Here is a 14511-nt window from a genome sequence, read left to right as displayed (position 1 = left end):
TCTAATCCAGCAGCTTCTTAGTTCACAAACAGAACATTCAGATGAAGATTAGAGTTTGAGACACACAGCTATCGAAATGGAAAGAGAGGAGTGTTCACCTTCCCTTGGCCTCGCATGGTCACTTCTGTTCCTCTGGCTCTGCCACCTCAACTCCTGGAGACTTTAGGGTGGACTCTCCTCTCCCACAGTGTTCACATCTCCCTGCTTGCAGAGGGGAAGATCTTGGCTTTTCTTGGACCAAGAGAGAATGGAAGAGCCCCAGAACCTCAGCAGGGACTGCCTCCCATCAGCCATGTGCGTTTCTCTTCTCTTCACAAGAGTCACAAACTTCGGTCTGTGGGAAGGTCACGAGAGGTGCTATTTTCACAGGGATTGTCCTCTGTGAAGACATATCCAGTGACTGAGCTGAGGAGCTTAGAGGTAGTGAGGGGAGAGAAGTGTCCATCAAGCGAAGGGGCCAGGAGATGAGGTGTGAGCCTTTTCTCTCTTATGTCTCCCATGCCACAAACCACCACCTTGATCCACAGACAATTCTGGTTGTTGGCCAGAATGATTTTGCCCAGTGCTGCATGGTAATGACCATCTGAACCATAGAGACTCTTATTTATTCCTTCCCAGCTCAGTTTCCATCAAACAAAGCCCCAGTACTTGTCACAGATGGAGTCCTTTCTGGACCCAGTCTCCATCAGGTGGAGCAGAAGGAAGCTCATGAACCAGGACAAGCAGCCCCAGAACAGGCCAGGAAAGAGAAAGGCCACATGGCCACCCCACTGACGCCTGCCTCTGAATCCCACCAGAGGAAGACAACCTGCTCCTCCTGCCGACCCCGCACCAGAAAAACCTATCGACACATCATAAACCTCCGCACGAGACTCAAGCTCACATGAGCCTACAATCATTGTATGCTACAGGACCAACGTGTTGAGCTGGGAACGTCATTAAGGCCAGGAGGTGGGAGGTATTTGAGGGGAGGGAGAAGGGCAGAGCTAACTCAAATGAAGTATTGAAAAGACTCATTGTGGGAATGTAGGACACGAAGAGAGAAATATTGTATGGGAATGCGTTTACGGCCCCAGGTCAGTCCCCATTTCACTCGGAGGAGGGAGCGTGCTTGCCGTTGGGATTGGCAGCATGGGGATGTGCATACGGTGGGGCTTCGTGTGCACACCATGGACACTGAGTACTGGAGAGTGCCCAGCACCAACACTGACAGCACTGGGTCTGGCTGGCATTCAAAACCCCTGAGACCCTTTCCCGGCTGCAGAAGTATGTTCTAGTGTGAGTTAATTCTACAGAATTTGATAGGAACACAAAAACAATGAAGAAAAAACAAAACAAAATCAAACTGAACAAAAAACAAAGCAAAGCCCACTCTGGTTAGAAAACCAAAGAAAAAGCCCTCACAAATTCTGGACCCACGAGTCTACATTTTAAAGATTTTACAAATATACAGTGTCTAATTAGTATTATATCAGATATACAACATGCCCATTTATTGTAATTATGATGGATATATAATTTATGTGCATGAAATGAAACTGTCTTCATGGTTAGAACTTGGTACTCAGCGGAACTGGAATTTGCAAGGTTTTCTTGGGGGGGCTATTACATGGAGAGAAAATAATGGAAAATTACCAACCTGCTTTTCAGTCGACAAGACACCCTCAGCTTTCCACTTCTGCTAAGGGCTAGGAAAAGATTTGCTACATATGGAGTTCTAGGTTGTAGCTGAGAGGAGGGAATATGTTCAGAAACAGGGGAACTGGGCCAGTGGAAAATGTTGTCAGCAAAATAAACTCCTGGGGAGAAATCCAGGCTGGGATAACCACATGTATCCATGCCTTGCAGAGGTCTCAGTGGAGTCAGGACTCTCCCCAGCACAGGTCAGCAGAATTCTGGTGCTTTAGGTTCAGCAGTGGCAAGAAGCTGGAGGACAAGAAACCCTATTCCTCCTTCCTATTTACATGTTGGAGACACCAAGATACTAGAATGAGTGGAGAAAAGGATCTAACAAGCATTTCAGCGTATTTGTGCTTATTGAACACATCAACCCCACTACGTCCTACACTGAGAGAGCAGGCGATTTGTAGGCACTAGTATATTTTTATCTTATGAGTATATTTAATATAAACTAAAACTTCATTTCTCAGCCAGGCTATTCTTGGCCCTAGATCTGCCAGTCCCCTAAGAAAGTCTGCCCTTGAATTTGCTCCAAGGGTGAGGAAGAACAGATGTATGGGTGCTGGCTGATACCAAGCGGTCTGGAGGTGATTCCCAGCAGCCAGAAGCTTACCTACTTGCTACGGGAAGGCCAAACATGAGGGCTGGCATGAGAACCAAGAACAGGGCCCCTCCTGCCAGGATAGGGGGCTGCATTTCCTCCTCCCTGTCTTGGGTGGCATGAGACTGCTTCTACTTGTAGCAACTGAAAAGTCCTAAGTTCATAAAAACAATGAGCTAATGCAGGTGAGCCCTTGGAAGGAGCCATCTATTACTGTGGCTTTCTTTGACAGAAACTGATGCACGTCAGGAAATCTCCTCTGTTATCCCTCACTATCATCTGTTTGCTTGCTTGGGTTCTTCTTATGTCACCAATGAAGGGTGGCTTTAAAAACAACAAGGTGGATGGGACTGTCAGAGAAGTCTTTTCAGACACTGAGTTATTAGAGGTTATCTTGGCCTATAAGGCCACTGCAGTATGGGGTGCTGCGGCCACCCCGGTCCCTAATGAGTATCTACAATGCACAAGGTCATATCAAACAGTCACCTCTGTTTTGCTCGCTGTGCGGTAGTGATGGTGGTGTCCTGGAATATAATGCAGTTGTTCTACCGTGTTGTGCCGTCGGGAGGCAAATGCTTGGCGCTTGGCGGAGGTCGGGTTCATACCTAAGGTATTGTACAAGTTATTTGAGGCACTAGGATGGGAGTGCATTTTTGTCATCCTGTAGCGATCCAAGACGGGTGTTGATACAAAGACGTCTGTGTGTGACAATGCCCGTGACATAGACTGGTCGGGGTACCCCGACCGCTCCGGGGAGAGCAGGGGGTCTTGGGAGTGGAGGCGCTCGGCGGACAGAAGCTGCTCGTCTGAGAGGATCCGTTCATAGGACATGCTAAACTCCTCGGGCATGATCCTCTCAGGAGACAGCACCCTGTCCTGGGACATGGCCCGGATGGGACGGCGGGGCCTGTCCCTGTGGTTGGTTTGTTGAGACATTTTGATGACGTTGATAGGGAGCGTGCCCCGGGCTGCCAGGTCGGGCAGGTGTCTCCTCCTCATGTAGTATTCATCAGCCTCTTTGTCAGCTGTGGGAAAGGAAAGGAAACAGTCAGAAATGTCAGAGCGTTGTCCCGGGGGGTGAAAAGGGGCTGTTTGGAGCACACAGCCTTGGAGTGGCCTCCTGGTGAGACCAGCAGCTGGACCTGGGCATGGACACACACATCAGGGTGCTGTCTGCCGAGAGACACCAGCCCTGTGTGGGTTGTGTCGCCATGGGCTTATGGCAGAGCTATAAATTGCACGCAGACAGGTATGAGTCCCTGTGCAATGCATCGCACCTCACACCATGACACAACAGAGCTCATACACTGTTGAGTCCAGACTGCGGTTTCACATGATTTACACAAACGACGGGTTATGGAGAAACTATGTAATATCACCTTCACAATACACATACAAAGAAGGCACAGGGATAAAAAGAGCAAAAACTCTGCTGCAAGACAGCCTGGGCAATCATGAGGTGGGTCCCGCTTCCAGTCCTTAGAGTCTCTGTAGGCATTCAACAATAGTTAAACATGATGTGGAAATTTCCTATTTCCTCTGACATAGCCATAAATCTCAGGTTTTTTGTACCACATTGGCTGAAAAATGAAGAAAATTGGCTGACTGTCCCAGGAGGCAGAGTGCTTTTGGAGAAACCTTATGGTACGTGATTGGTGCTAACAACATCCCAGAGCTTTGCTCACAAGACAGCGGTTGCACATTGGTGCCTTCAGGTTCCAGCCAAACATGAGTGCTGCAAGCATCCTGTGCTGGATGGTCCCACTCACTAATTCCCTCGTCTCCTCTCCCACACATCCAGCACTCTATTCAGTGCCCCCTGGGCCCCACTTCTCATAGTCCTGTGAAGAGTGCACATAACCCAGAGGATCTGTAAGAAGGATGGTCGATCCCCTTGTCTTGGCATCCAAAAGTACAAGCTGAGAATGCGTGTGCTGAAATTCACAGCCTGTTGGCTCCCGCGCTGCTGCCAACCCCTTCTTCACAGCCTACACACCACTGAGGTGTGAGGATCACCCCAATCTCTCCTGTACTGACACGCTTGTTGCTGATGGGGTTTGCTCTCCAGAGTGTATATTGTAGGAATGAGTCTTTTTTTGACATCACAAACTTATTGGAAGAGCATCTCATTGCCAGTGTCAGATTGCAGCTCCTCTGGCCTCAAACTCGTGTCTACAAAATCACCTGCTAGGAAGCCTATGAAGGACAGAGGAAATTCCATATGGCCACAGTACTTTTAGAAATGTTTATTCTATAATCATAGACAGATTTGCCCACATGTAGTATGCACAGACTTGATAATGATGCTTGATGCTGACACTTGGTCTCTGCTCTGAGAAGTTCCACTGGATTCACCCAAGTGACTCAAAATACATGTAACTAAAGCAGAGAACATCCCAAATGGAGAAGTGCTTGGATGCTCACATTTGGCTGTGCTAATTGCCAGCGGAAGCTAAACCAGCTTATGTGAGATTCACTGTGGTCTGAGTCTGCTCGAGAGGTGGCAGAATCAGTTGATTAAAAGTGGTTTGATATTGGTCCTTGCTAATTTATAATTAAAAAATGCAGCATGCTCTGCACTTTTAAAAGTTTTGCCAATTAGGAACATTAAAAATAAGCTTCTCTTCCCTCTTCCATCCCTGCAAACAGTGTGGAAGTTTGCACAGCGTTTTGCTGGCAGTGGCTTAACCAGTCAGGGAACTGATTTCAACGGTGTTTCTAAGTCATTCAAGCCATCTCCTCCCATGATGCCGAGAGATGTGTAGATATTGGCACATGTATCACATACGTGCCTTCGTGCCGAGGAAGAAGCTCAGCACAGCTCTGTAACCGCAATATTTCTGCTCCCGGGGAAAGCAATGAAATGAATACAGCCCCAGGCTGTTGGGATTGGAGACACCAGGAGCTTCACCCACACGTGGGGGTGGGAAGTGTGGACATTTGGTTGCTAAAATCAAAATGTCTCCGGGGCCTGAAACCATCCACTCTGATTCATTTCGTCCTCATTGCACGGGCAGGCTTACTGGGACAGAGGGAGTCTGATACTGCTACCCCTTATCTTTGTATTGACACTCATGTGATAACTGACATTTGTAATTTTAGCCAAAATAAAACTAAAATCAAATATGTTTCTCCCTCATGGACATATTTAAAAGTTCAAAAATGTGTCCTAAGTGGATTCCAAAAGGCCAGAAATGATGAGTAGACAGAAAGAAATCACTAATGTATCGACTGACAGACCTTTTTTCACTAAGTCAATCTCCTACTTGTGGGGCTTCACTCATGCTTTAAAAAACTTGGAAGTAGAATTACTTGAAATTGCATAATATGGGCATTTTTCATTCATTTTTGTTTGTTTGTTTGGGTTTTTTTCCTTATTTTTAACCACCCTTTCTTTCCTCCTTTGGTAGTTTCTAAAAACATTGATCGGGGTTTGTGTCACCGAACTTCAGGAGTGTTTGAGTGCTCCATCTGACTTTAGGATAAGCCGATTTGCCCTCAGGCAGCTTTTCTGTTGTTTTCCCCATTTGGTGGCAGAGCACCAAATGAATCCTTCTGCTCCCACATCTCACCTCAACGTGTCTAAGCTGCTATTGCAGAAAGGCAGAGCACAGTTCACTGACACCGTAATTAGGGAAATGAGGTACATTTTCACTGTTTTGGGAAGAGACTGTGGAAAAGCCAAGGGTATTTTTATTCCCATGGCTGTATGTTACAATGGTTAAAAAATGTGCATACATGTAGGCATATAAGGCCATCCTAGTAATTTCTTTGCTTTTCTATCTCTGCAGTCCCAGTGCATTTCTTCATTGGGCTTGTCTCTCCTGTTTTAATGGGCTTTAGCATTTTCAAACTGCCCAGTCATTTGTGATGATTCTTTAGCCAACACCAAGTGGTTTAATAAGCCTGGAAATATTCACTTCCTTCCTGACTGACCTTTCTCACTTAGCTGGAAGCAGCAATTCCCTGGAGTGCTCGGTAGGACAGAATTAATACCACTGCTCTTGTTCAGCTGTGTGTCCCACATCCACCCACCAGTGCTTTGGCGCAGGGCTTCCCACAGAGGCGGCACCTGCCCATCAGAGATCTCCCCACCTGGCTTCTCAGGCAGCAAACCCAGATGGGCTTCCCGTTGGCTGTGCCTTCAGGCTCTACAGAGCGATTTAGGCTCTGCAGAGGGATCTGGACTGGCTGGATCGTTGGGCTGAGGTCTGTTGTACAAGGTTCAACAAGACCATGTGCCAGGTCCCACACTTGGGTCACAACAAACGCATGAACGCTACAGGCTCAGGGAAGAGCGGCTGGCAAGCTGCCTGGCAGAAAGGGATATGGGGGTGCTGGTCAACAGTGGCTGAACATGAGCCAGTGTGTGCCCAGGTGGCCAAGAGGCCACCAGCAACCTGTCTGGTACCAGCACTGTTGTGGCCATCAGGCCCAGGGCAGTGACCGTCCCTGTGCTGGGACCTGGGGAGCTATTACAAGTGCAAAAACCTAAGTTATTTGTCTAAATCAAGCAGTGTGATACATGGCTGCATCCTGAAAATGCTCACAGAAGCATACATACTACAAACCTATTTTCAGTCTGGAGAGAGCATTTGACCACACAAATATCACTTACTTCATAATCCCACCAAAGCTGAAGAATTTGCCATCAGCAAATGTGTTGGGCTGGAGCATTATGGGAAAGCTGGCAGAGCAAAGCAATACATAAAACAGCGAGGAAGAACAGATAGTAATTAGTGTGACCAGGGTAGTGAGCAACGTGCTGAAGTATCAGAGAGGCACCATGGATCAGTGATCGGCACGGGTCAGGACCAGATCCGGACACGTGCACCACGAGACACGGCAGATCCCAGCACCGCTCGGGGCAGGCACATTTGCTCCGACTGAAATAGATGCTCCCAACAATTTCAGCAGTTTTCTGTTGGCCTCAGTTTGTCAACTGGGTCCAGCTACCCCCATGGACGCTGAGATATCTGCCCTGGGTGTGCCAAGGTGAGCTCAGCCAGCTTGGCTCATCTCAGCTCAGGCAGAAGGAAAAAGGAGATACAAGGTGGAGTAGTGGGATGCAGCACAGCAAGGAGGTGTCAGTAAGCAAATAACATGTGCTCCCACAGTAATGAAGTGACTCTTCCTCTATACTCTTCCTTGATAAGAAGCGACAGCCAAAAGAATCATTACCACAGATGCCAACTTGGGTGGCACAACGACAGAGGGAAGAAGGTTATTGACTTAACGTTGTGCCCGCTGTGTCTTACAAGCAAATGAGATACAAAGGAAATGAAATGATCTGACACCTACTTAGTCTTTTCAGAGAAGAATATTTACTTGAGTTTGTCTTGACAGCAGACTCATAGGATGGTGGGAGGTGAGAGAGGTTCTGGAAGGACCGGGAGAAAGACAGATCATAGGGTTCGGTGGCAGAAGTAAGGATGTTGTTCATTCGTGGCTTGTCTGAAAAACAAACAAACAAACAAACAAAGAGAGAAAGACATGTCTACAGTGTGCATCAAACTGAGGTGAGATAGGCAAGCCATTCCTACGGTCTCCGGCAGGGAGAAGATCTGTATCATGTTGGACATGTTGAAGCAAAGCTAGAAGAGTGAAGCTTGCAGGGGTGATGGGACTGAGTTAGCTGAGTCAAAAGGCCAAGGAGGTGGCCAGTTCAGGTATAGTCTGAAAAGTAAATCAAAGGGCTAAGTTTTCTGATTCATCTGAGGAGCGGCAGACGCCCAGGCCTTGGGTTCACACATCCCTTTTGTACACACCTCTAAAGTGTGCTCATGGAGAGCAAAGCAACATGTGCTCAGTGTGCACTCGTGTGCCTCAAGACCCCTCTTACCTCCTTTGAACCGTGGACTTGTTGAGATCAAAGCACAGATTCTGCACAAAAGTAACAGAGCAGTAGGAGAATTTCACCTTGTCAAATGTGTTGTCTTTGTGCAGTGTCCAAACATTTGCTAACAACTTCTCCCAACTCAAAATTCATAACAAAATCCACCCAAGTAGAATGCAGATATTCCAGTAGACATTTTTCTAGACCTGAATCACAAAGTCAGCTCTTTAGCAAGAGTCAGGCCATTTCACCCCCTGTTGCCTTTCTCCTGCGTGGGGTCCTGTTTGCATTAGACAGCAGAACATCTTCCCCCTCTCCGAGTGCTCACATTTCACTGCGTTCTTGGTGCTCCCTGTTGCCTAGAAATGGACCCAGCAGTTCCCAAACGTGTCTGCACGTGGGGATGTAGACCTGCTTCCACAACTTTTCTCCCACTGTGACTTACCCTAGATATTTTAAACCTTCTGTCATCTACCCCTCATTGTACAACTTCTTCTCAAAGACAGGTAGGGACATTCTTGTCTTCTGACATAAACCTGCTCAAGATTTCCCAAAACCAGCACTCCTGTGCAGCTCTAGGCACAGTAATCTGCCCAGTGCTCAGTTCAGAGGCACCTGAGCCATTTGGGGTGTGACAGGGTATCTGAGACACAAAGAGCTGGAACAAGTGATGTGGGTCCTGCCAGAGACTTGATTCCACTCGTTTTTGGACACTTGAATTACAACCACCATGTAAAGAAAGCCCACAAGTGCTCCTTCCTGCCCCTGTCGTCACTGATTCTACACACTCTGCTGCTCCATGAGCTTCCCCACCATGAAGCCTCCTGCAGAACAAGCCACAGCAGTGTCCTCTTCCCCTGCTATGACCATGAGTGGAACAGCTGCCCCTCTCCTTGAGCACCTTCTGGTACCAGCCCTGGGTCCCCCATGCTGTGTGGTCCCCATCGCTGCCAGCACAGCCACTGAGGGCTGACACTGCCCAGCCAGGAGCAGGGACCGGCTCGGTTCAACCAACACCTCAGCTGGGCTCAGGGACTGGGTCAGTCACCCCACAGAGCAGGAACGGCCCCCACACTCCCACACAGCGGCATATTTTTTCCCCAGTTCTGAGAAATTATGAGACACTTTCTTACAGATTTTAACAATGGCGAAAATTTCCTCTTAACAATGCAATAACCATCTTGGTTAATAAACTGTTCTTTCCTATTTCGTATTTATGTCTCTGCACTCCTCAAATAGGGTTATTGTCTGGCTAAAAGAACATAGCCCCAAGTGAGCATATAGTTAATGTGTCATCTCTCTGAGAACATTATTTCCTTGCTGATGACTTCAATCCATGTCTAATAGACTGAATGCAGGATTAGGAAGTGCATGATATTCATCAGGGCGCTGGAAACAATTGATTAGATATTATCCAGTAAACAGAGACTATATCAGCATTGAAATTGTGTCCCCACTCGTATTTGTGCTTGTGTGGCAAGGACCCTGGGGTAACATCTCTCTGCAAATTTCTCAGCTAGAACCTGTATCTAATCTCCATTTTGCATGGAGGATTGGACATGCTGAAATAAGCCCAGTCATATGTATGGAATTTGTGTTCAGTGCCAAAGCGGGAACATTAATTGACTCTTTGCATGAGGTGTGTGAAATTAAGTGCCACACATTTATCTGCTGGGCTTGTGCAGAAGCAGTACACCTTCTTACTGCTTTTTCCATCCAGTCAGTCAGGAACAGACCATGATGATCTTGGTAAATGAGAAGTCACCTTGAAATCCACTGCCCATCATTCAGCAAAATAAGGGATAAACAGAAATGACCCAATATCATTTCAGATGTCTTTTTCATAATATACTTTGATGGTGAGATCAGAGAACTGAGAGTAAGGAGAAATATCTTGTACAATTTATATTTTGAGACCAGTTCAGAAGTTTCTTCGTAGTTCTTCATTCCTGCAATGTATTTGAGTTATGCTTTTATCTGGTCTCTCTACTTTTTGTTTGTTGGCTCCTGTGGAAGATGCAGGACACAATTAATTAACAAGACGTAAATGAAAAGGTTGTGTGCTGCTCTGTTCTCCAGCATTCCCACTCATTTCAGTCCAGCTCTACATTCTGCGCAGTGGGAGATGAGCACTGGAAAATGGACCATGTCTCCTGGTTACTAGGATTACCTTTGGAAGCCACTAACAGTTCACATTTGCCTCGCCACCTTCCTGCAACCCTGTGCCATTTTATACCCCTCCGATACCTCATGCATTCTGGGCACTATTTGCAAAGTTATTTGAAGAGGAACATGGAGGAGATAAGCTCACCCAGGGCACAGCACGTGCAGCAGATACGAGAACATCATCCAGCAAAGCAAGCACACCTTTTTACAGCCAAAGCAACATCTTAACATTCCGCCAGCGTCTCTTTGATGAACTGAGCAGGAGAGGGCTCAACTCTGCAGCATTTCTTCATCTCCTGAGCATCAGCGGTTTCATGGTTCTCCAACCGAGTGCAGTGTTGCTCCAGCCACGGGCAGGGCTGGTGGCTTGTGGCACAGCACTGCCAAAACTCACCACGCTGCACACTGTTGACACGATAAGCTCAGGAAGGGAGCGGGCATCTCTGTGGAGAGAGACTCATCCTTTGCAGCTCTAATGTCTCTTCTTGGACACCTACAAGCAAGAACTGTGCACTTCTTCTGCTTCATCAGCCAGAATTGTTGGGCCAGTCCAAACGCTGCTATATTTCCATGAGAACCAGTGAACTCATGGGCCAGGCTCAGAAAGGCTGCCCTGCTCCATTTGGACCAAACTCTTGCATGAAGACTGAAGAAGGTGGTGCCATGGGGTGGAGAGCTCTGCACCTGAGGAACCAGAGCACTGCCTGCCCTCCTGGGCAGCCAGAGGAACACGGTTCCAACCACCACCTTCTCAGGACATAAGGCCGGTGGCCAGCATGGCACCCACAGAACTTTACCCTGTGCACTGGGGATTGCGGTTACAACTGGTCTCTGGATGGACACACGGATTAACTTCTCTGCTTTGTGCAGGCGCTCGCCTGCTTTGGAATCTATGAAGGAAAGAAAGTCACTTTAAGTGGAGGGAGAGTCTCAATTCACTGTCAGCGCTTTGCAAACTCTCTGCAAGCACAGGGCTCAGAAACCGCCTCGGGATTACTGAAGTTGGAGGCTCGTGTTGTGGAGATGAGACCTGAAGTCTTCTTGAAGTGTCTTGTTCTTGGAAGACAGCTTATGTTTCAAAGTGTGTTTACATGAGGCATAGAACCTTTAATGTACAAGGACAGGAGCTGACGACACCCAAGACAGAATCACTGAATTTATGCAAAGTTTTAAACAAAGCTCGGGTGGCAAAAGAGATGTGCTCCATATTAGCATATGAGTCTGCACATATGTTGTGTGAATTTTGCAAGACATTTCAACAGATGCCTTTTAAAACATTCACCCAGAGAAAGCAAACAATGTCACCTAGGAGAAACTGATAGAACCGAGCCTTCTGCTGCTCAGCCGCAGCTCGGTGCAGCTCCAGCCCCTGTCACAGCACACACCGCCTTCTGCTCAGCCATTTGAAGGCCCAGACACAGTCTCCTCTGATTCCCATGCGAGCTCTTACCAAGGACCACATTCCGCAGGCAAATCTGGTTGTAGCTGATGACGTTTGGTAGCCTTCTCTGCCAATACTTAGCACCTCCTGAGCCATCCTGGAAGTGACATGCTGTTACACCAGGCAAAGAACTGATATTCACAGACTGAAATTAAAATTTATAACATAAATCTTCAGTGTTTGGGGGGGTAAAGTATTTGTGTTTTCATACTTATGTTTTTATGCTACAAACACTGATGTTAATAGTCCTTTGCATCTCTCATGAAGAGTCTCAGAGAGTTTTATACATTTCCAGGTCAGATTCTCTGTGGTGTAAATCAGCAGCTCTCCAGTGAACAGCTGCCCTCATTTATATGAGCTGGAGATGGGGGATTTTCAATGCAGTTAGTGATAAAAAACCTCTGCGTATCATTATGATGCTGGGATTAGGTCTTTCAGTGCTCCTGTCAGAGAACAGAACAGAAATCTGAAGGGGTAAGATGCAAAGAGGATGAGGCACAGCAGCACATTGCAAGGTGATGCTCTAAATGCTCCAATATACACATGCAGCATAATAATATACTTGAATTGTATCACCCAGGAGCTATTGACATGACGATGCTTCTGAGTACACAAAGTACTTAACTGCAGGTAGCACAGTCACACACTACAACATGGGATGAAAGGAATAATGTTGCCAATTAAAATCAAAGGAAAAAATACAGAAAGTCATATTGCACTTAGCAATCACAGCGAAAGGTAGATTAACTTCTCCTTGTGTTAGCTGCCTTTTCATGGGATGTAGAGAACACACGGCTCTGGCACCAGCATGTGGAACTGTGCAGAACCGGGACAAGGACTAATTTGTGCTGAACTTGAGATGATGTGATTGAAAACCATCAGCGTGCTAACTCCTTCCACCCGTTGGAAGCTGGCCAACGCATGCAGGGGAAGCTGTTTCAAAAAGGAAAATGAACCGGCGTGTTTCATCCCGGCACCAAACAACAAGGTGAGTAAGCCAAAACTAACTGAGAGACACAAATCATCCACCCTGAATGGGCTGGGTGACTGTCCCCCTCCAGCTCTTTGGGACGAGGGTGAGCCACAAGCCCCCCAGACAGGCTGAAGATGATGCAGGGACCACACAATGTTCTGGTGCAGCCATTGTGAGCTCCACAGCGATAGCACTTCTAGTAATGCCAACACCAAAACCCCCCTTCCTATCAGCAGTTTCACAGGCTCTGATTTTCATGGTGCTGTCATTTTGCCTCTTGAAATTTTGCTCTTTTTCACCAGTCTCACATGCACCAGGGATAAAGACGCTGCTTCCCTTTGCTTACGGGCCAAGATTTGCTTCTGCAAGAGGAACCTGAGGCCAATGTCAGAGCTTTTCAGCCCTTTGCTTCACACCTGCATTGCCACAGAGAGAATCTCCTTGGGTTCCTCATGGGCATGAGGCTGAAGACACAGTTACACAGCTGTGTTTTACTCCTCAAGCCTCAGCTTTTTATTTATGATAGTCACGTGCTGGGTGGAGCATGGGCCATGCCATGGGTGGCATAAGAGTATTAATCTGCAAATTAAGGCCTCCATAATCAGCAGGGTGGTTAACCCCGGAGCTGGGAGGCTATTTTAGCCCTGCCATAGTAAGGCCTTGAGAAAAGTGATTTCTTTGTCCAAACACACGATGTATTTAGTCTAAAAAGCAGACCAGTTGTTTCAACACTGAGTGCTTTAAAGGGAGGTACCACTGAAGTTGTTAATCTGCTCTCAGCCTCAGGGTTGCTCACTAAAGAAAGGTCGGTGCACGGTGACAAGTGACAAATGGCAACTTGTACGCGTGAAAAATCTGGCATTATGTTGTCCAGTCTGGTTCATCTCTCTCTCCACTTCCACCGAACCCCTGCTGCTCCACAGAAAGAGTCATGTATATAATGTGTCTGTTTGTTCTGTAGGTTGTATTTTGGAGGTCTGATTATCTTCTAATTTCCTTCCATATATTTCTACTGGGGATAAATCTAATTTAAACACTCCTTAATTGTTATAATTTTGTAAACAGTGTCTTAAACACAACAGACACAAAACTCTCAACAAATTGCTGGAGGAGATGTGACAGTATAGGGAATAATTTTCATATCTTCTGGGATTGTCCCAAATTGAAGCTTCTGGTCTGATGTTAGAAAATTGATGCAAGAAATATATCCCCCAAAGCCCTGTTACTGTGTGGGAGGAAGATGGCCTGGATTTCTGAAATGGAGAAAAAAAGAAAGAAGGCGGAAAAGAAGGAAAGAAGGAAAGAAGGAAAGAAAGAAGGAGGAGAGGAGAGAAAAAAAGAAGAAAAGAAGAAAAGAGAATAAGAGAAAAAAAAGAAGGGAAGGGAAGGGAAGGGAAGGGAAGGGAAGGGAAGAGAAGAGAAGAGAAGAGAAGAGAAGAGAAGAGAAGAGAAGAGAAGAGAAGAGAAGAGAAGAAGAGGAAAGGAAAAGAAAAAAGGAAAAAAAGAAAGAAATAAAGAGAAACAGGAAGGAAGGAAGGACGGAAGGGATATAAAAGAGACATGCACATACATGCATACATATGTAGCAGTTTGTTTGAAACTCACATGGGTACACCTATAAAAAGAAATTTGCCTCCATGAGAGCAAACCCAGACATCATCTATAGAAAACTGCCCGGACAAATGAAAAACTTGAGGCGAAGCCATTTGTTGTTTATGGTTGTTTACCAAGTATTTTCTGACATGACTATTAAATGCAATGAACTGACATAAAAATTATGATATGAACTTCCTACTAACTATATTATTTAGCAA

At 46.5% G+C, this 14511-nt stretch overlaps 1 protein-coding gene across 1 annotated transcript in view; it reads right to left on the bottom strand.

Annotated features, from left to right (window-relative positions):
- Positions 1–2755: 2755 nt before the first annotated feature.
- SHISA6 (shisa family member 6) overlaps positions 2756–14511 on the bottom strand; it is a gene marked incomplete at both ends in the record, with an annotated part of 227455 nt that continues 215699 nt past the window's right edge. Inside the window, 2 exons of the mRNA XM_080356403.1 lie at positions 2756–3306; positions 7583–7735. Coding sequence (XP_080212529.1) covers positions 2756–3306; positions 7583–7735 — 704 coding nt within the window. The remainder of the gene's footprint in view (positions 3307–7582; positions 7736–14511) is intronic.

This window comes from Nesoenas mayeri (assembly GCF_963082525.1).
Source record: "Nesoenas mayeri genome assembly, chromosome: 19".
Classification (NCBI taxonomy): Eukaryota; Metazoa; Chordata; class Aves; order Columbiformes; family Columbidae; genus Nesoenas; species Nesoenas mayeri.
Note: the sequence above shows the minus strand (reverse complement) of the source record. Positions and strands in the feature narration are given on the sequence as shown.